Genomic DNA, 20,648 nt, shown 5'->3' with positions numbered 1-20,648 from the left:
GCGTGAGCAGGGGAGGGTCAGAGAGAGAGGGAGTCACAGACTGAAACAGGCTCCAGGCTCTGAGCTGGCAGTCAGCACAGAGCCCAACGCGGGGCTCGAACCCACGAACCGTTAGATCATGACCCAAGTGAAAGTCGGACGCTTAACCGACTAAGCCACCCAGGCGCCCCTCACTTGACTTATATTTTCAGTTCTTTATCATGATTTTATGGCCATCTTTCTACTTCATATCTTAAGTTGTTTCACACATTTAGCTTCAGGAATAATATGACAACATAGACTTTAAGGGTTGAATCTTGTCTTCAACTGAGAATACATCACACCTTACAAATCTAAAATCAGGACACAGGACAATGCAGTTTAAAGTACCTAGGCACTGCTTTGCTAAAGGACCTTTCTCCTTTGCTCACTACCTTGCTTTCTCGTCCCCAGAACCTCACAAAGCCTGGTACCATTTTGGGTGTGCCGGCTGGCATGTGACTTCTGCTGATGCTACTCGTGTTTCTCGTCTGTGCAAGAGAAATTCTCACTCACAATTTACTTGTATTTTGCCCTACAGAGCAAGCACATACTTCCTAGGTCCACACAGTATGGCAGCAACAATGGGCTGATACTATCCTACTGTCGTGATCCAAAAGAGCCCAGGTGCCACAGAATAACTTCCTGCTTAAGACAGACAAGGCTCACCATTTTTCTACTTCACTATTTATCCCACCATCTCTGTAAAATCTATCAATAAAAATGTGCCAAATGATGTCCTCATCATGCTATTTTACTCCCAGGTACACTCCTTTCCTTCTGATCTCTAGCTCAGTGAAGTCACAAAACACACATTTCCCATGCTATGGATTTGGAGCCCATCATTATCATCTTAAAGACCAAACAACAGATTTTCAAAAGGTAAAGGAGAAAAGGATGCCCACGGTAATTAGGATGCACTTGGTAATAACAGCACTGGAAAACTTAGGTGCCACAGAAAGGCCCTATGAGCTTTAACTTCTGCAGTGTTTACAATGGCAGACAGCTTCTGTTAGGGCAGAGCAGATCTACTCTGCATGGCAGCCTCTGACTTACAGAGCTCCTACCAGGTACCAGGATTAGGCATTAGGAGAGGCACAAATGCCCTGGAAGTATTACAATCCTATTAGGAAATGAAGACTTGCAGGCGTCAATTAGAGATCAACACAAACATAAACTCAGTGGTAGAGACTCAAAACTTCGGCATTCATAGGACACCTTTATGCTCATAGGCTGAACAGATACAAAACAGAGAATTTTATAATCTAAAGACGTCTTAATATCAAAGTAAACCTTTAGTGAAGCAAATTTAAAAAAATAGGACGAGGGGCACTGGGTGGCTCAGTCGGTTGAGTGTCCAACTTCGGCTCAGGTCATATCTCACAGCTCCTGAGTTTGAGCCCCACATCGGGCTCCCTGCTTTCAGCCTGTCAGCACAGAGCCTGCTTCAGATCCTATCGCCCCATCTCTGTCCCTCCCTGCTTGCACTCCCCCCCCAAAAAGAACTAAGTTCTCTGATTTATAAATAAGGATTAATCAAATCCTGTGCTCATTAAAAAGTGCAGAATAAAGAATAAAATAGGACAAAGTTCAGGATATAACTTTAGGTGAACTTTTATCCTTAAAAATCAAGTCTTTGTTTCAAACTTTGAAATAGGCTTCTTAAAGCCAAATTCATAACTGAGACTGCATCCCTGATAATATTCTAGAATTTATTCTTTAGCCCAAGATAGATGACTCACACTTGCCATAAGAAAAAAGGGAAAGTGGGGGGGTGCCTGGGTGGCTCAGTCGGTTAAGCGTCCGACTTCAGCTCAGTCATGATCTCATGGTTCGTGGGTTCAAGCCCCACGTCGGGCTCTGTGCTGACAGCCAGCTCAGAGCCCACAGCCTGTTTCAGATTCTGTATCTCCCTCTCTCTCTGACCCTCCCCTGCTCATACTGACTGTCTCTCCCTCAGAAATAAATAAAACATTCAAAAAAAAGAAAGAAAGAAAACATTAAAAAATATAACGAAAAAAGGTAAAGTGGGACTTTTTTGTGTGTTGCACCAATCTGGAATAGTTATTAAAGTTATGAGCAATAAAGTCACTTTCATTTTAGACAAATGTATTGTTACTTCTCACTGGGCTGGAGGAAAACAGAGCAACAAATTTCTTAAACTGAAGTGGCTGTGACTGATTTATAGAATTTCAGTCTACAGCATGTCAGTTACATACCTCGAACAGCATGTAGAGAACTAGCAATAGGAGCCCTTATACGTGGACTTGTACACAAACCCTCAGTTTTTACGAAACAACAAGCTAGTTGACAGGACAGCGCATAAAGGATGTCCGGTGGCTGGCAAAGCCAGACCACCAGGTCCGCAGCGTTCTATGAGCCTCCCCGCTGCACCCACTCCACACAGCACGCAGTCTTACTTGTTTCATTTTCTCCAGTTCATCTTTGAGACGGAGGTTCTGCTGTTCCACAATATGAGTCTGTATTTTCACTTCAGAAAGTTCTGCCTCCAGAGAAGACACTAAAGTGGAGGACTAAGAAGAAAAATTAAAAAGTCAAATAGAGGACATACTCATTTAGCCAGGGGAGACTTCCTGGGTTCACACACAGCAGCATTAAGGAAACCCTAGCCCCAGATTCAATGACACACTCTTTTATGACCATTACATTCAGTGGAATGAACCAAAACTATCTTTTTTTTTTTTTTTAAGTTTATTTTTACTTTGAGAGCGAGCGAGCGAGCATGAGTTGGGTCGGGGCGGAAAGAGAGGGAGAGAGAGACAATAGCAGGCTCTGCACTGTCAGTACAGAGCCCGATGCGAGGCTTGAACCCACAAACCGTGAAATCACAACCTGAGCTGAAACATAGAGTTGGATGCTCAACTGATTGAGCCTCCCAGGTGCCCCCTGAAACTATCTCCTGAAAGACTGTCCACCCCAACGTCACAAACATGATTTCTCAGATAGTTTTTGCAGGTTTCTCCACTGCAAAGCTACTTTCTCTGGGGGGAGATAGTTTGAGGCTATGAAAATCATGTTTCTCCTTAAACTTTTGTTTATTAATTTTAGTTTCTATCAGTGGATTTTGTCTACAGTAGGTGCTACTCTCATGTTTGCCTAATGATGACTTTCTATTTCCTTCTTTCACTCTACATTTATTAATCAGAATTCTACTATAAGGGAGAGCTGTTAATTCTCCTCCATTTAATCAATTTTTAATATCAGTCTGTACCCATACCTACTTATTCTATATTTATTTTATGATTTATTATGATTATTTTGTTGGTCAAACTATTCCAGCTTTGGCCATGAGCTATTTTGTTGGTCAAACTATTCCAGCTTTGGCCATGAGCAGTTCTTTAGGTGGGAGTCTGTATCCTTTAAATATGCCCCATCTATTTTCTTTAAGCACTTTTTTCTTTCTGGCACCATGAGGTGTTCCAGACTCATCTTGAATTTTCCCTGCCCCAGCCCTAGAATCAATCATTTTTTTCCAAAGAGCCCTAGTTTCTTTTATAAGAGAATGATATTTAGAAACCAAGATCTGGGCACTCCATGCATATACATACATCTATGTCTCTGTATCAGTCTATATATATATATTAAGAAACGTGAGTTTATACTAATGCCTCAAATTCGAGTCCAACACCACAAGGTTCATTTTAGCCTTCCGCTACTTCCTCCTTGCAGTTTCCTTCTCCAACAGTGAGAACCTCAGTTCTGTTGCCTATAATCTATTTACTATTTGCTCAATTCTAATACACACAAAGTGGGTTCAGAATTACTGACTTATCCCCCATGAGAAACACATTCACTGGCTGGAGCATTTTAGCATTTGTGTATACTTCTTTCTTTCTTAAGCCCTACAGTATAGTCAAGATAATCATTTCCAATTTACTTCATTCTTTTCTTCCCCATCGTAGTTACGTTATCCATTTATGATATAGTTAGGTTCATTTCTTAGTGTTTGTGTTCCAGGCTGGTGTCTCTCGCCATCCTGATTGGTTTTAACTGTGTGTTTATTTGGGGGTATGCGAAGAGTATGTAAAACACTGCTATGCTTCCAAGAGTCAGAGCCTGAAAAAGATTTACTCAAGGAAGTGGTACTCCCATCCCTCATCCCTTCTACATTGTTCCCATTCCTCTTTTCCATCCCTTTCCCACCCACCCCCTATGGGTAACCATCTCTTTAGTTTCTGGTTTTCATTTTTGTATGTCTTTCACACAAATGAGCAAGTATAGGAGCATGTTTATTTTATACCATCCCTTTCTGCCTTACATGGACAGAGTCATCCTCTACTCTTTTGTGCTTCTCTTTTTCACTTACGAGTATGTCCTGGAAAGAATTTCATATCGGTAGACATCTTTCCCTTCTTCCCTTCCTTCCTTCTCTTCCTTTTTCCCTCTCTTTTTCCTCTCTTTTCTTTCTCTCTTTCTTTCTTTCCTTTTTTATGGCTGCACAGTACTATCCCAAGGTGTGACCGTACCCACATTTATCCAGCCACTCTCCTATATATGAACATTTAGATTGTCTCCAATATTTTGCAGTTACAAACAATGCTATAATGAATAACTCTGTATATATGAGTATTCACACTGTTGGAGGTGTACCTTTAGGATAAATCCCTAGAAATGGGATTGCTGGGCCAAGTGGTAAGCACATAGGTAATTTTGTTAAGTATTAGCAAATTTCCCTCCAGAAGGATGATATCAGTTTACACCCCCAGCAACATACAAAAGTGCCTGCTTTCCCCAGAGTCGTGTCAACAGAAAGTCATATTTTAAAATCGTTTCCAGGGGCGCCTGGGTGGCTTAGTCGGTTAAGCGTCCGACTTTCGCTTAGGTCATGATCTCGCGGTTTGTGGGTTCGAGCCCCGCGTCGGGCTCTGTGCTGACTGTCAGCTCGGAGCCTGGAGCCTGTTTCAGAGTCTGTGTCTCCCTCTCTCTCTGGCCCTCCCCTGCTCACGCTGTCTCTCTCTCTCTCTCCTAGAAATAAATAAAAATATTAAAAAAAAAAAAAATAAATAAAATCGTTTCCAATCTCATAGCTGAGAAAAGATATTTCAGTATCGTTTTATTTGCATTTTTATAATTATGATTGTGAGTTTTTCCATGGGCTTCAGGGTCATTTTGTCTCTTTTTTATTGAGATTTATTCATGTCTTTTTCCCAGTTTGCTATCAGATTTTGGTCCTAAATCCTTGATTTTTAAATGTTCTTTACACAGTAGGGATATTAGCCCTACTTTCTGTGGTATGTGATATAAATATTTTTTCCCAGTTTGTGAAATGTCTTTTGACTTTGTCTATAGTAGTTTTTCTCTGCCACAAAAAAATTTTTTATCTAATAATTTCTTTTTTGGCCTCTGGTTTATGAGTCATAGTTAGTTTTTCTCCACACTAACATTAAAGAGAAATTGGCCCATGTTTTCTTCTAGTACTTATGTAGTTTTTCTTCTACTACTTATGTAGTTTTCTTTCTTATATTTAGGTCCCTAATCCAATTAGACTTTATCCATATGTACTGTTTAAGATATGATTTTTTTTTTTAAGAGAGCATGCAGAAGGGGGGCAGGGAGAGAGAGACAGAGAGAGAATCCTAAGCAGGCTCCACACCCAGCACAGAGGCCAAGACAGGGCTCAATTCTCATGATCCTGAGATCGTGATCTGAGCCAAAATTAAGAGCCAGATACTCAATTGACTGAGCCACGCAAGCACCCCATATGGATCTAATTTTATCTGTTCCCAAATGTCTGGGTTGTCCAGGCACCACTTATTTAAGAAATCCATCTTTCCCCCAGTGATTTGTTATATACTACATTTCCACATGTATTTGAGTCTAATTCTAGACTTTCTGTTCCACTTCTCTATTTGTCTATTCATTTGCTGGTACTATATTGTTTTAATTATTAAGACTTTATGTATAAGAAATTGAATATAAGCATTGCTTTATGCTTTGGGACTTGCTCCCAAAAGGCTGTGGGGTGGCTACATTTCATACCTGCACTTTACATTGTTCCAGTTCTTCCTTCAGATTAGACTGTTCTTGTTTCCATTCCTCCAGTGTACTGCATCCTGGCTCTTCATCCTTCTGGCATAGCATTTCTGCCAGACGTTGATTAAGTTCTTGCAGTTCTTTCTCATTCTGAGAGTTCTTTTGGCTAAGTTCAGCATTTTCCAAATCCAATTGTTGGTTTTGTGTTTTTAATTCTGAAACCTAATGAAAATTGAAAGGAATTTTAAAAACTAGTTACCCTAACTCTACTAAAAAACAGATTTAGAGACTGGTTTTGTTCTCTATGTCGATAAAGTTTTATACATACATATGTACACAAACATACCCTTAATAACAGAATTTAATCTATTATTCATTATTACAAATTCCATCACTCGGGAAGTGTTTGAAGAAGTGACAGACCCTCCATACAGTCTAACTCCATGGGGGTAGCCATTGTTCAGAGCTGGGTACATATCTCTCCAGACTGTTTTCTATGTATATACAAAACTCATATGTACATGGAGGTTTTCTCCTTCTTATCACAAAAATTTGAATCATTTCAGATGTTTGGGCAACCTGTTTTTTCCACTTACAATATCTCACAGACTTTTATCTTCCCAAGTCAGTGCATTCAGAAACCACAACAAGCTATATTTTTTAGTGGCTCTAGCCTATATTCTAGGTGTCAAAACATTCCATAATGTATTTATCCATTCTCACACTGACACACAAGTTTCTTATCATTCTTTTAATTATGAAGAAACAAAACAATCTTTTGAAAAACTCATTTACAGAGGGTACCATTTTGGATTTGGGATCATCTTCTTAAAAGCGGGGCTGCTGAGTTAGAAGGTATATACCTATATTACTGGTTTGATAGATATTCCCAAAATGTCTTCCTCATGCTACCACCTTATAGTCCTATAGAAAATGTATGAGTACCTTCATACCCTTACCCCTTTTTACAGACTGGGTGGTATTTTTAGTTTTTGCTCATCTGAAAGATGAGAAAAGAATTTGCACTTCCCTAATAAGGTTAATTATCTTTTTCTATATTTTATTTCTCCCCTTTACTTGACCACTCCTACCAATTACCTGTTTTTCCAACTGAGTTTTGCCCTTTATTTGTGAGAGCACAGAATAATTTTGGATATTGAGACCTTGTCTGTTTCTAGTACTGAAAATGCTCTTTTCCCAGGATGTCCTGGTCTTTTGGCCGTTTCAGATAGATTCTTAAATGGCCCTGTCCTGCACAACTGCATGTCATGAGACTACAAAATTGGGCACTGGAATGGCACAGGCTATCTGCATCAATTCTACTCCTATGAAAAGATATATACACTCTTACTCTTTACCTGTGAAATTCTGTCCTTAACTTTCTGGTTTCAATCATGGTGATGAAAGAGGAAGGTGCTAACATTAATTGAAAGAATGTGAGGGACAGGGTTAGTATTTCATGAATTTGGTTTTAGAGCTCATATCGTCTCCCCATTCCCACTGATTATAAAATTTGTATTAAATACTCGTAATCTAGAAATAACATATATGTTATCATATTCACAAAAAAATAGAAACCTAGTTTAGAGTCCGCATGGGGTGAGTTTCCATTCTGAAACTCAGGTTTCACAACTTTATCACCATTAGCTATGTGTCATTTATAGTAGTATGTCCTATAAATTTATAAACTGCAAATAAAAAAAGAAAATTTCAGAATCAAGGGACACTGGGAAATACTAAGTATCTCCTTACCTGTTTCTTTAGGTTTTCAACCATCTTCTGAACTGTAGCTTTTTCCTGTTTTATAGTTTCTATTTTCTGCCTAAAGGGACAGTGAAAATATAAGAGTTAGGCTTTAAATGCTGAAGTAAAACAGTTTTAGTCCTTGCAAAAATGCCCTAAGAAAATTTAAGTATATGTCTTACCACATTTCTTCCTGAGATCCATTTAATTTCCCTAATTTCAGGTTACAAATGCTATCTTCTTCATTTAAAGTAGTAATTTCACTTCTCAAAATAGAATTTTCTTCTTGAAGCTTCTCAGATTCACATCTGAATCACAGAGATTTAAAAATACCGTTATAACAAGGCAGTCGTGGCATCTTTGAAAAATGCTTTCTAGGAACTTCCAATGAAACAAGTATTCCATGCCAGTTAAAAAGAGAAGTCTAAATTAGTACACTTTTAGTACTGGAAATCAAGCTCTGACATACTGACTCTTTTCTTTTGGGAAGATGAGAATGTCACCAGAAGCCATTAGGGAAGCGTGGCTGAAACACTGGCACGCAGGCAGAGATGGGAGCCGAGACTCCGCCCGCTATGGTTGCTGGTTTTCTCGGTGGCAATCATACTGCTTTGGGCTAATAGCGTCCATTTATCTCGGGCTCAAGTCCTACCTGCTCTTTAGAGGCATGGGCCCTATTGCTAAGCTGTATTAGCTTTCGTTACATACCTCAGGGCACCTACAAAAAGAAAATTCACTACGTAACTAAAAGAAATATGTACGCTCAGGTTAACTTTGTGATGTTTTTCAACTCGTTATATTCAGATTTTTAGAACTAAAAATGGTCTGAAGAAGTGGAAAAACTACATCTGGAATTCAGTTCTTTTGTTTCCTATCATTAAGGTATTTCAGAAACATGATGTAATATTTTCCAAGTCTTTGAAAACCAAATTTGCTAGAAGACTATTGCAATCATGTTATATAAAATCAATTGAGTGGTGTTTCGCATGAGTTTCATTTCCGTCTTAATTTCAAGCACATTTATTAGAATTTGATAGCTCTTCAACAGAACAATATGTTCTAAGATAAATTTCCATTGTTTATACAGTATCAGCCTGCACCTCGAGTGATAGATGTGAAGAACTACAAGCCACAAAGCATGGCATTTTTCCTATATTAGTATAAGAGTTCTCTTCTATCAAGTGAGTTAATCATAAACAAAAGGCATTCTCATAGAACATGTTCCATCAAATGAGGAAAACAACTAACATTTAGCCAAAACAAAACCAAACAAACTACCAACCCAAATGAAATGCTAGAAAAGAGTTAAAGACTTGACACACATTGAGGATGCACATGGTTAAACAGCAAACACGCTCCGTTAAGACACCCCAAACGAATGACGTTTATTTCCTATAGAGGGGGAGGGGATGCCTCCTAGGCAGGGTTATTCTATTTGTTAATACAACACAGAAGCAGAAGGAAGTCTACGGTACTGCTCTTTTCTTGAAGACTAACAGGTTAGTTTCTCTAGGCACAGCAAGTGGCGGAAGTTAGATTTGGTGAGGTGCTCTTGGGGTTCCGTGAAGTTCAGAAGGTACATACGTTACCTCAGAAGTTCAACTTTCTGTTGCATCTCACTGCATGTGATTTGCAAGTCATGCATCATTGCCTTTAGTTCCTCTTCGTTTTCTCCTTGAGAAGGTCCATCTTTTTGCTTAACTAAAGTAGTGACTCTCTCCCTCAGCTTTCTTGTCAGCTCCTGCAGCTTTTTCTTCTCCAGTTCCAACTCTGCTATGGTGGCCTGACGCTGAAGGTGTCGGTCTTGAAGGCCCAGCAGAGCGATGTCTTCCTCCAGTAGAACGTGGTTCTGTACTCTGGGCTTCTCTCGACGTGTCCGGATTGTTCTGTGAAGCCAGGAAATTTCACTTGCTTTTACTTCTCCCACGAGCTGTGCGTTCTCCTGCTCGAGGTACTGGTTTTCTTGATAATGTTCTTCTAGAATATGGTGGACATTCATCACTGTGGGTACACGCTCTTCCTGTGTCTGATGTCGTCCGGGCACCTTCTCTTCAGGTTGGACTTCCAGGCTATCTAAATGGGCTTCCCATAAGGAGAAGCAGTCACAGCGCAGCACCGCTCTTTCCTGGAGCCTCTCAATCTTGCCTTGAAGTCTCAAAACCAGAACATGCAGTTCCTCGTTTTCTCTCTTGACCTCATCGTAACTCTTTTCCAGGCTGAGGAAGGTCTCGGTCACCTCTTCAACTTTCTTTAGCTCATCCTGCAATTTGAAAACTTCTGAAGTGAGATCTTTGTTATGTTCTAGTGCTTCGTCGTAGCGCACCTCCATCACTCTCAGCTCTTCCTGAAGACAGTCATTTTCTCTGCTGGCATCTTCATACAACAATTTATATTTGGGGGAAGCCTCAGGGATTCTCTCAAGCATCTTCAGTTTCTTTTTTAGCACAGAAACGTCAAAAAGTAGGTCCTGTTTCTTTTCAGAAGCCCGACTGCAGTCTGCACGCAAGATCATTAGCTGTTCCTGAAGCTGACGAATCTGATTCTTCAGGTCCCAGGTCTCGGTCCTGGTCTCTTCACTGTTCTCGAGCTCGGAAAAACTCTCTATTGATGCTTCAGACTCCTCTGTTTTGACTTCCTGTCTCGGAGCTGAGCTCGTCCCTGTGCTTCCCAGATCCCGGGCCTCGTCGTCTTGTAGGTCACTTAGGGCGTGCTGTGTGGCTACACCTTCTACTTGCTTCATTTGACTCTGCAGTAAAAATGGCTCTGTCGGTTCCACAGAATTTCCAAATAATCCCGTAGTTGGCTCGTCTAAACAAGAAGACATTACTGACCCGGGCTCTAATTTTTGTAACTTCTGCTGCAGTCTTGAAATTTCAGTGGCCATTTTCACATTTTCCTTCACTGCTCGCTCGTGAGCTCTCTGCAGGCTCAAGAGGACATCTCCATTCTCTTCCAACAACTGCTTTCCTTGCTGGAGCAGGGACATGGCTCCACTGCCTTCTGCGTCCTCCCCGCCCACTGCCTGGCAGCCACTCTCTGTCCTGGAGAGAGGAGATACCACCTGCTGCATTTCTTTGATCTTATTCTGCAGCCTAGAGATTTCTGTGCTCATCTCGGCCCTCTCCTGATCCGCTTTCTCACAGGTCACCCTGTGGACACTTTCCATGGCCTGAAGCCTGGACATCATTTCCTGCCTCTCCCGGTCGTGTTCCGTTTGCAGCTTCTCAAGCTGCTGGCTGGCGGCCTGCTGCCCTGAGGTGCCTGCCTGGCATGGGACCTGCTCCCGGTCCCTTGGCGCTCCTTCACGACCGCTCTTCAGCTCAAGTATCTGGTCAGACAGCAGGCTCTGCTGACTTTCGGACACATTTCTTAGATCTTCCAGGTCTCTGAGCAGCTGCTCTCTTTCAACGACCATACTACTCAAATGTTCTTTGTACGTTTTCTCCAGCATCTCTCTCTCCTGGCTCAGCACCAGGGAAGTTGCTTTCTCTCTTTGGAGCGTCTCTTTGAGCTGCTCCTGGGCTTCGGCACACTCCTGGGTGAGCTCGTCCTTCTCAAACTCCCACTGGGATCTCTCCTCCAGCTGCTGTTCCAGGAGCTCCTTCAGCTCTTGGCGGTAGCGCCCCTCCAGGCTTCGCAGGGCGCTCTCACACCGCTCGGTGACCTTCTGACAATCAGCCTGAGACTGGGCTTCTATCTGAGAGGTTCTTCTATTACACTCAGTTTCCATTTTGTCCCTAAATGTAGTCAACATACAGCATTACTGAAACTGCTACCGACTCCAGAAGCAAACAAAACACATTTTTCCCGCGCAAAGAAGACACTAACAAGCAGACAGTCTAAATCCTTTCTATAAAAACGGTCTTTACGTCTTCCTGTGTAATTGATTTATACAGAGGGTCTCATTTCTGAGAGCGGAGACTGGCAGCCATAATGAACTTAAAAGACTTACCTCTCTCTGTGTTTAGAGGGAAAATCTAGAAACCGCCTTCTTTGGCATCCTCCTGGATGTGTTTATGGATTTTTAACCAAAAATATAAACTGATATTTCACATTCACGATCAAATGCATATTAACCTAACCCTAATTCGGGAAGTATACAAAATTCCTTCATTTTAATTAAGTATACATTGGAGAGTAGTAGTCCTGTACACCATACATATTAATATATTCATTACGTTTTTCCTTATTTAATAAAACAGCACTAAAATAATCAGGGTATGAAGCCTCAAAGCCCTCACATGTACCTGTGATTTCATGTGGGGAAGGTAAGCACAAAGCTGCACTTCATTATTTGAGTTCTTCATTATAGAACTTTACCCAGAATTTAGCTCACAGATAGCCTTTCTCAGAACACACTAATTATTCTCATCTGGAACCTGAAAGGATAGTCGTTGAAACGAGAAATACTATCTTTTGGGGCGCCTGGGTGGCTCAGTTGGCTAAACATCCAACTTCAGCTCAGGTTCTCACAGTTCACGGGTTTGAGTCCCGTGCCAGGCTCGGTGCTGACAGTTCAGAGCCTGGAGCCCGCTTTGGATTTGGCGTCTCTCTCTCTCTCTGTCCATCCCCCGCTCATGCTCTCTCAAAAATAAACAAACATTAAGAAATACTATCTTAAGGAAAAATCCATTTCAATAACCCCAGGGTAGGCTTACATCTAAACAATGGCAAAATAGGTTGAGAAACTAAGGCATTTAGTCAAAGTCTCCTTAACTGACTGGAAGTTCTGGTGCCCCCAAGGGACAGTGTTTTGGCTTCTCCATTTCCCCTATTTTCTTACCTTCCCTCTTGAAGTTCCCTTTGGTGCTTTTCCAAGAGCTCTTTCCGCAACTCCTCCTTCTCGAGAGCGTGCTTCTCCATCAGGCTTTGCAGCTGCTCCTGGTGAAGCTGCTCAAGCTCCTGAGTCAGGCCTCTCACCTTCTCTTCCGTCCAGGCGCCGTTCCGAAGGAGCCCTTCCCTCTCGCGGTGGAAGCTCTCCTCGGCCTGCTGCAGGCGGGCCTCGAGCTCCACCCCGTGCTCCAGCCTCAGCTCCTCCCGCAGGCGAGCCTGCTCCTCATCCCACCTCATCTGCAGCTCTTTCTTCTCCTCCTCGTGTCTGCAGACGGCTGTATGCTGGGCCTCCTTGAGCACCGCTGCCTGGCCCCGAAGTTCCGCAATTTCGTTTTTAAGGTCATTTATTTGTTCTCCCAAGATGTGCGCCTCATTCTCGTACTTTTGCTTCGTGCTCTCTTGCTCCTTTTCCCAGGCGACCTTGGTCTCATCCAGCTGTTTTTCATAATGGTGCACCTGAAGTCGGAAAGCGAAACCACCNCATGTGGACGTTCCTCAGTTTTCCCATTTTAACAGCTCGAAAACATGTTAAATGAGATATGATTGAGTCAGGCATAGTTTGTTTTCCTTTTTAACTCGGTTGAATTTTATTAGTTTCTGAACAACTCTGATAAAAATGACTAGACTTTCACATAGATACATTGGTCTTCCCAGGCATCGTGTCCAACTGTAAATGTAGGGATTTAAAATATTTAAATTCAAACATTGATCAGACACCTATCATAGGCACTCGGTGGCCTTGTGGGGACACAGAGTCGGGTGTGATATAGTCCTGCCATCGAGGAGAAACCGCTCTGGACACGGGTTTGTCGAGTGCAAACAAGTATGCTACAGGGCAGAATGAAACACGTAAAAGGTATAGAAAAGAGAGCTACCGTGTAACCTAGAGAGAGATTCAAAGAGGAAAAGATCACATTTGGCCAAGGGCATTCAGGAATAGGCTCGTGCTAGATGTAGCATTGGATCTGAACTCTGAAGGGTAAGCAGACTTTCAAGAGGGAGAGAGGAGTAACACAGCAGGTGCCAGCATGAACGAGAGAGGCCACTCTGATGAAGAACTGCGAACTACTGGCTTGGCTGGAGGAGAAGGTAACAAAGAAGACTAGATATATAAGCTGAAGCACTGTGGTGGAGGGTTTTGGAGGCCAAGCTTCAGAAGTTGTACTTACTGCTATATCAAAGGGCTTTCTTTGGTCTTATTAAGATGTTTTTCAACAAGTTAGAAATAACGCATTGGCCTTCAAGTTCCATGCTTGCTAGGGCTGAAGATAATACATTTTGGCAAAAGTCTCTCCTAGGAGGAAAAGGCCTCATGCTCAGCCTACGGAAGAAACCATCCTGAGGAAGGGGGTTTTGGTAGCCACCAGAAACAACAGGAAATGTATAAACTGTGATGCTCTATAAGGCGCCGGAGTGGCCTAGGCGGTTAGGCATCCAACTGCAGCTCAGGTCATGCTCTCATGGTTCATGGGTTTGAGCCCCACATCGGGCTCTGTGCTGACAGCTCAGAGCCTGGAGCCTGCTTAAGATTCTGTGTCTCCCTCTCTGTGTGTCTCTCCTGCTTGTGCACACTCCTGCTTGCTCGTTCTCTCCCTGTCTCTAAAAAATAAATACACATTAAAAAGATTTTTTTTAAGTGATGTCCTATGAGTAAAAAGAATTAAGAATGTCCTATAAGCCAAAGCTTGCCAGAGGTCAAAGAAATGAGAGAACAGGACAAGGACTTACTTTATCTTCAAGCTCCAGTCTTAAGCGACATAAGTCCCTGTGATGTTGCTCTTTCATTTGCTCAATGACCAGCTCTGCCTCGATGCTCATAGTCAATGGATTGCATTCTTCAGAACCAAGCCCTGAAAACACACGGGACCCGGTGAGCCTGTGGCAGGCTCTTTCAGTAACACAACTGGCCTCTGAGGAGGGAACGTCCAGTTAAAGAAATACATTTCAGCCTCAGTTACTGCTGATGGGATCTGCTAGGAAACCAGAGAAGCCAAGAGGTGGCTTGCATTAAGGAAAACAAGAGAAAAATGACGGTGAACAGGCAATACAGTAAGATTCTTTTATGTACAGACTCTGTACCAAACCTTAATAGAATCCATCTTTTTGAAGGGTAGGTGGGGGCAGGCGTGGAAATTGTGGTTTAAAGGTGACCTTCTAAAATGAAAATGCTGGGGAGTAAGGTAGTTTGATTAGATCAATCAGCTTTCTATCCAACAAATACTATGTGACAAATCAGCAGAGAGGCAATGCGGCAGAAGGTGCCTGGGGGCGCTAACTTCATGGGTCAAGAGGGCGAACCCACAATATTAATTTCCTACAGTGCAAGCGGAAACCCATTTTAAATTATCAGCTAAAATTTTAAAAATAGGTTAGGAACCTGGATATAGGCAGTTTGGGAGGAAAATTCTCATGTCATTCATAGGCGTTCACTTCTGCAACTGTCCATGATGACGACGGACACTGAAATGTGAAGCATAAATTGGAGACTGAGCTCATACATGGACAAAATCATTATGTCTAATACTATGTGGGAATCTCCTAAGGCAGGGGATTCAAAAAAAGTTTTTCACGTGGGTTCACAGGCAGATAAGAGAAAGGGCACGTCTAGCATTTGAGATTGAGTCTTGCCTCGAGCTTTCTTTTCACATATTCTTTCTTTTCCCGTTGGCATATCCCCACCGGAGAAGTGATGGGTGCAAACCACCCCAGGATAGAACAGCTTCACATATCCATGAGGAGAACCCCCCACACTATCGGGAAAGTCCAGAGAAGCTTCTGAGATGCATCATACCATCAGCTGGGTTCCATCCTTACACTACAGTAAGGCTACTGACCACATACTTAAAATCACAAGAAAGGTCTTAAGCCTTCTCTCCGTCCCCTCCCAAATCCCTTATTTATTCTAGAATGAATAGCTAATGAAAGGAATAAATAATCCTTGTAAGAACCTGTACTCCGTTAGCAGTAGGGAAGACTAGAACAGAAGAATTTATTATGAGTTTGTGAAATTCAAACCCAACACACTGAGGAAAGAGGCAGAAGGCCAGGAGGAAGGAAAAGAGCTGATGAGAAATGCAGCAGCGTTCCCAAACGCTGCCTTCCAACTTTCCCACTCCAGGTCCTCCTCAAAGGCACAGGCAACCAACACTTATTTAACTTATTTGTGGTTCTACAGAGGCAATGCTGGTTTTAATACGGCCAGTGTAAGCAAACCAAATTCTGGTTTCTGGTTGGCCTATTCTCCAAAATGATCATCATACCAGTTAGGCACTCCTTAAGAAAGGGAGGATTCGGCAATAGTTCAGTGTCTGAATGTTAACATTCCCAAGCCCTGGATTCTCAGACTTGTGCCAGGTTTGTTTGTTTGTTTGTTTAAACAAAGCAAATATCCTTGTGATTTGAGTTTTCCATTCCTTTGTTGATATGTATAAAAATCAGAAAGAAATATTCTCATAAAGACTTTAAGGATAAATGAAAAAAACAGACCACAAATGAAATAGCTCAAGAAAATAGTACTGCCCAGGTTTTTAAAAAAATTTTGTTAGTTGCCAAAGTTGTGCAATTTTACATTCAGCCATGGCCATAAAAGCAAAAGCCAAAGGCAGAGCCTCTGAAAAGATGATGTCTGAATGGCTTACCCTGATCAGGCTCAATGCAACCACTGTTAACCTCAAGTTCTTCGGACAGTGAGTTCTTCAAGGGAAGTCTCAACACTTTGCCTTGCGTACGAAATTCCTCCAGCTCAGACTGGAGTTCATCCACTTGGTCTTGTAATACCTGGAGTTTAAAAACCAACACAAGTCTTTTTTTTTTCTTTTTTAGTTTTTTGTTTATTTATTTTAAAGTTTATTTTTCAAAGAGAGGGAGGGGAACAGATGATCCCAAGCTGAGAGCAGAAAGCCTGATACAGGGCTCAATCCCATGAATCATGAGATCATGACTTGAGCCAAAGTTGGACGCTTAACCGACCAACCCACCCAGGCACCCCAGTTTGTTTATTCATTTTGAGAGACAGACAGAGCACGAACAGGGGAGGAGCAGACAGAAAGAGAGGGAGAGAGAATCCCAAGTAGGGCTGTCAGTGCACAGCCCAATGCAGGGCTTAATCTCATGAACTGTAAGATCATGACCTGAGCCAAAATCAAGAGTCGGACACTTAACCGACTGAACCACCCTGGTGCTCCATAAAAATCAACGCAAGTCTAAAAATGACGGCAAAAGCACAAGCAACAAAAGAAAAAAACAGGTAAACTGGACATCACTGAACCAAAAACTTTTGTTTCAAAGGATATCATGGAAGTAAGAAGACAACCCACAGAATCGAATAGCTTTTGCAAATTACATGGTCTGACAAGGGTCTTATAACTAGAATATACAAGGAACTATTACAACTCAATAATAAAAAGACAATCCATTTAAAAATTAGGCAAAATATCTGAATAGACCTTTCTTGAGAAAGAGATGCAGGGGTGCCTGGGTGGCTAGTGAGTTGGTTAAGTGTCCCACTCTTGACCGGTTTGGGTCATGATCTTGTGGCTCATGAGTTCAAGCCCTGCATGTGCTAACAGCACAGAACCTGCTTGGGATTCTCTCTCTCCCTGTCTCTGCCCCTACCCCATTCATGCTCTCTCTCTCTCTCAAAATAAATAAACTTTAAAAAAGAGAGATATGCCGATAAGCCCTTGAAGAGATACTCAAAATCAACAGTCATCAGGGAAATGTAAATAACACAGTGAGGTACCACTTCACAACCCCTAGGGATGGCTAAATTCCAAAAGACATAGCAAGAACAACTGTTGTCAAGGATGTACAGGAACTGGAACTCTCACATTGGTAGGAATGTAAAATGATGCAAATTCCTTGGGAAAAGTTCGGCGGTTCCTCCAAAGGTTAAACATGCAGTGATATTATAACCCGGCAATTCCCTCCTGGGCATATACCAAAGAGAAATGAAAACATATCCACATAAAAACTTGTGCACAGATGTTCATAGCAGCATTATTCATAATAGACTAACCCTAATGTTCATCAACTAATGAACGGATAATTAAAATGCAGTATAGACATATAATGGAAGATAATGTAGCAATGAAAAGAAGTACTGGGGTGCCTGGGTAGCTCAGTTGTGATTTCAGCTCAGGTCATAATCTTGCAGTTCAGAAGTTCAAGACCTGCACTGGGCTTTTCCCAGACAGTGCAGAGCCTGCTTGGGATTCTGTCTCCCTCTCTCTGCCCCTCCCCCGCTTGCTCGCTCTCTCTCTCTCTCTCTCTCTCTCAAAATAAATAAAATTTAAAAAAAGGAAGGGGAGGGGTGGGGAGGAGAGAGAAAGGGACCACTGATACATGCTACAACATGGATGAACCTTGAAAATACTACGGGAAGTGAAGAAGTGAAGGAGGTCAGCCACAAAGGACCACATCGTGTATGATTCCATTTATATAAAGTTTATGAAGATTCCATTTATAAAGAATAGTCAAGTCTCCAGAGACAAAAGGTGGATGATTAGTTGCCTAGGGATAGACTACAGCTAAGAGGAGTGGGAGTTTCTTTCTGGGGTGATAAAAATGTCCTAAGATCGATTATGGTAGTGATTATACAATTCTGTGAATATACTAAAAGATACGGAGTTGTACGCTCTAAATGGGTGAACGACATGGGTGAATGGTGTATAATCTGTTTAAGAATATAACTGAATGGATTTGGGGAATTTTGGGGAGGTAGAGATGACAGATTTTACTAATGAAATCATAACTTTTAAGAATTATAAGGAAAACACCTCTACTTGATTAGAGACAGCCAAAACTTAATTGTAAAATTAGCATTAATGTTTTGTCTCTTTTCTCAAAATGTGCACATATATTTCCTGGGAAGGCAGGCTATGGGCAACCTCATAAGGAAGTGATTGTTTTCCTCATTTCTGTACAAACACAATTTTCAAGTAAAGTAGTCAGAACTCAGTTACAATTACCTTGTTAAAATCAAGTTATTGTGATTTAAGAAGAAAAAAAATCCCAAATTAGTTACAACTGAGAGTTAGTTACAAAAAAATCAAAGACGCCTATTATTTATAAAAATGTTTTTGTCTCTTCTGGTAGGAATTTGTTGTCTGTTTGTTTGAATTTTGTTTTTTAATGTTTATTTATTTTTGAGAGATGGAGAGAGACAGAGCATGAGTGGAGGTGGGGCACAGAGAAAGAGAGGGAGACACAGAATCCAAAGCTGGCTCCAGGCTCTGAGATGTCAGCACAGAGCCCAACACAGGGTTTGAACCCACAGACCATGAGATCATGACCTAAGCCACAGTTGAACCACCCAGGTGCCCTACTTCTGGTAGGGATTTGTAATTGTTTAGTAGCTAAAGCCCTGAGTGATTTCTGCTTTTTCTGCATTTTGTAAATAAAATAAGGTATTCAGGGGAAAAACACATACACACAGGACAAAAACAAATTACATCAGATTAGGTCTGCAGTGTTTGATTAAGAAAGGCTCATTTTAGCGGCATCTGGGTGGCTCAGTCAGGTGAGCATCTGACCTCAGCTCAGGTCACAATCTCGCAATTTGTGAATTCGAGCCCCATGCCCAGCTCTGTGCTGACAGCTTGGAGCCTGGAGCCTGCTTTGGATTCTCTGTCTCCCCCAACCCCTTTCTCTCTGCCCTTCTCTCTCAAAAATGTTAAATAAACGTTAAAAAAAATTAAGAAAGGCTCATTTCAGGAGCACCTGGGTAGCTCAGTTGATTAAGTGTCTGACTTCGGGTCAGGTCATGATCTCATGGTTCTTTGGTTCCAGCCCCGTGTCCAGCCCAGAGCCTGGAGCCTGCTTCAGATTCTGTGTCTGTCTCTCTCTCACTCTCAAAAATAAATAAATAAACATTAAAAAAAAGAAAGGCTCATTTTGGAATAAGCACGTGAACATGACCATGTATTTCTCTACTTGGACTAAAACTTTATTCTCCCCTAAGAACCAGCAATCTCTGACGTGGATAAAACAAATTTAAATGCAGGTTGTATGAGTCCCTAATATTCTGGGTACTAAATAACAACAGCTAACATTTGGATTAAATGCTTACTATGTTCCAGGCTCTGTTCTAAATAATTTACATATATTCACTCATTGATTCTTCACAACCTCCTGAGTGAGTACTCTTATTTTTACCATCTTATAGATGAGGAACTGAGGAGCCCACAGATTACATAACATTTTTATGGTCACTAGTAAATGGTGAAGTGGGATTTGAACCCGAGCCCTCCTCCACTTACTAATTTCTCTTTAGTCACTTACCCTGCACTGCTGCTCATATTCATTTCTCATCTGTGTCAGCCTCTCCTCTTGCAGGAAGAATTCAGCACTGCTAGGATCAAGGTCACCAAACTAGAAAAAGAAAAAGATACAGCTTTCATTTTCCCCAAGTGTCCTTCTTGGACCTTTAACCCACCAAAGGCCTCAGTTTCTGGTGTTCACCCAGAGTATGGTCTCTTGAGTATGAAAGGAATGTGACATTTAAGCATAACACTACCAACTGGATGATGGGAGAACATTCTAGAGTGATGTGTTCAACTAAGGCAGGGGTCATTTCTCAGTGCTATGCAATGCTTCCCTTGTATCCAGTCTCTGAAATTAGATCCCTGCAAAACTGACAGCTTACGTTAGCCATCTAAAAACTTCCCTAAGAGAAACTGACTTGGTGGTATTGCTTCTGCTCTTCTGAGTAAACTACACTTTGGGCTGCATATCAGGAGATCAAATTCAAACAGATTTACCTTTTCTGCTAACACATTTTCCAAATTTCGCTGAAGTCTATTTGTCAGATTCTCATACTCTGCCAACTTCTCTGCATTTTCCAGAAGCTCATTTTCTAGACGATTGTTTTCCTAAAGCAATTTGGGGAAAGTAAATGGGTATAAATTAAAAATAAGCAAACCATTGTTTCATATATTTCATTATATGAAGCATAAATTAGTGCTCTAGACTGAGACAATTTGTTGATCTTGAAAGTTTCAGTAGATTACAGAAGTCAACAGTAAATATAAAAAAATTGGTATTTATCTTACAACCCAAAA

At 41.5% G+C, this 20,648-nt stretch overlaps 1 protein-coding gene across 4 annotated transcripts in view; it reads right to left on the bottom strand.

The window, feature by feature from the left end:
* NIN (ninein) overlaps positions 1-20,648 on the bottom strand; it is a 100,352-nt gene that overhangs the window by 22,616 nt on the left and 57,088 nt on the right. For 3 of the 4 annotated variants that reach the window (XM_077761254.1, XM_077761255.1, XM_077761256.1), the window contains exons 13-22: positions 20,349-20,459; positions 19,870-19,959; positions 16,227-16,365; positions 14,317-14,438; positions 12,539-13,044; positions 9,345-11,492; positions 7,938-8,063; positions 7,765-7,834; positions 6,019-6,234; positions 2,439-2,552 (exon numbers count right to left, since the gene is read on the bottom strand). In XM_077761254.1, coding sequence (XP_077617380.1) covers positions 2,439-2,552; positions 6,019-6,234; positions 7,765-7,834; positions 7,938-8,063; positions 9,345-11,492; positions 12,539-13,044; positions 14,317-14,438; positions 16,227-16,365; positions 19,870-19,959; positions 20,349-20,459 — 3,642 coding nt within the window. The remainder of the gene's footprint in view (positions 1-2,438; positions 2,553-6,018; positions 6,235-7,764; positions 7,835-7,937; positions 8,064-9,344; positions 11,493-12,538; positions 13,045-14,316; positions 14,439-16,226; positions 16,366-19,869; positions 19,960-20,348; positions 20,460-20,648) is intronic. The other variant, XM_077761257.1, reaches the window with a different exon arrangement.

Source organism: Crocuta crocuta, unplaced genomic scaffold (assembly GCF_008692635.1).
Source record: "Crocuta crocuta isolate KB4526 unplaced genomic scaffold, BGI_CrCroc_1.0 scaffold163, whole genome shotgun sequence".
Taxonomy (NCBI): domain Eukaryota; kingdom Metazoa; phylum Chordata; class Mammalia; order Carnivora; family Hyaenidae; genus Crocuta; species Crocuta crocuta.
The sequence above is the reverse complement of the archived record's forward strand: the minus strand, read 5'-3'. Positions and strand labels throughout refer to the sequence as shown.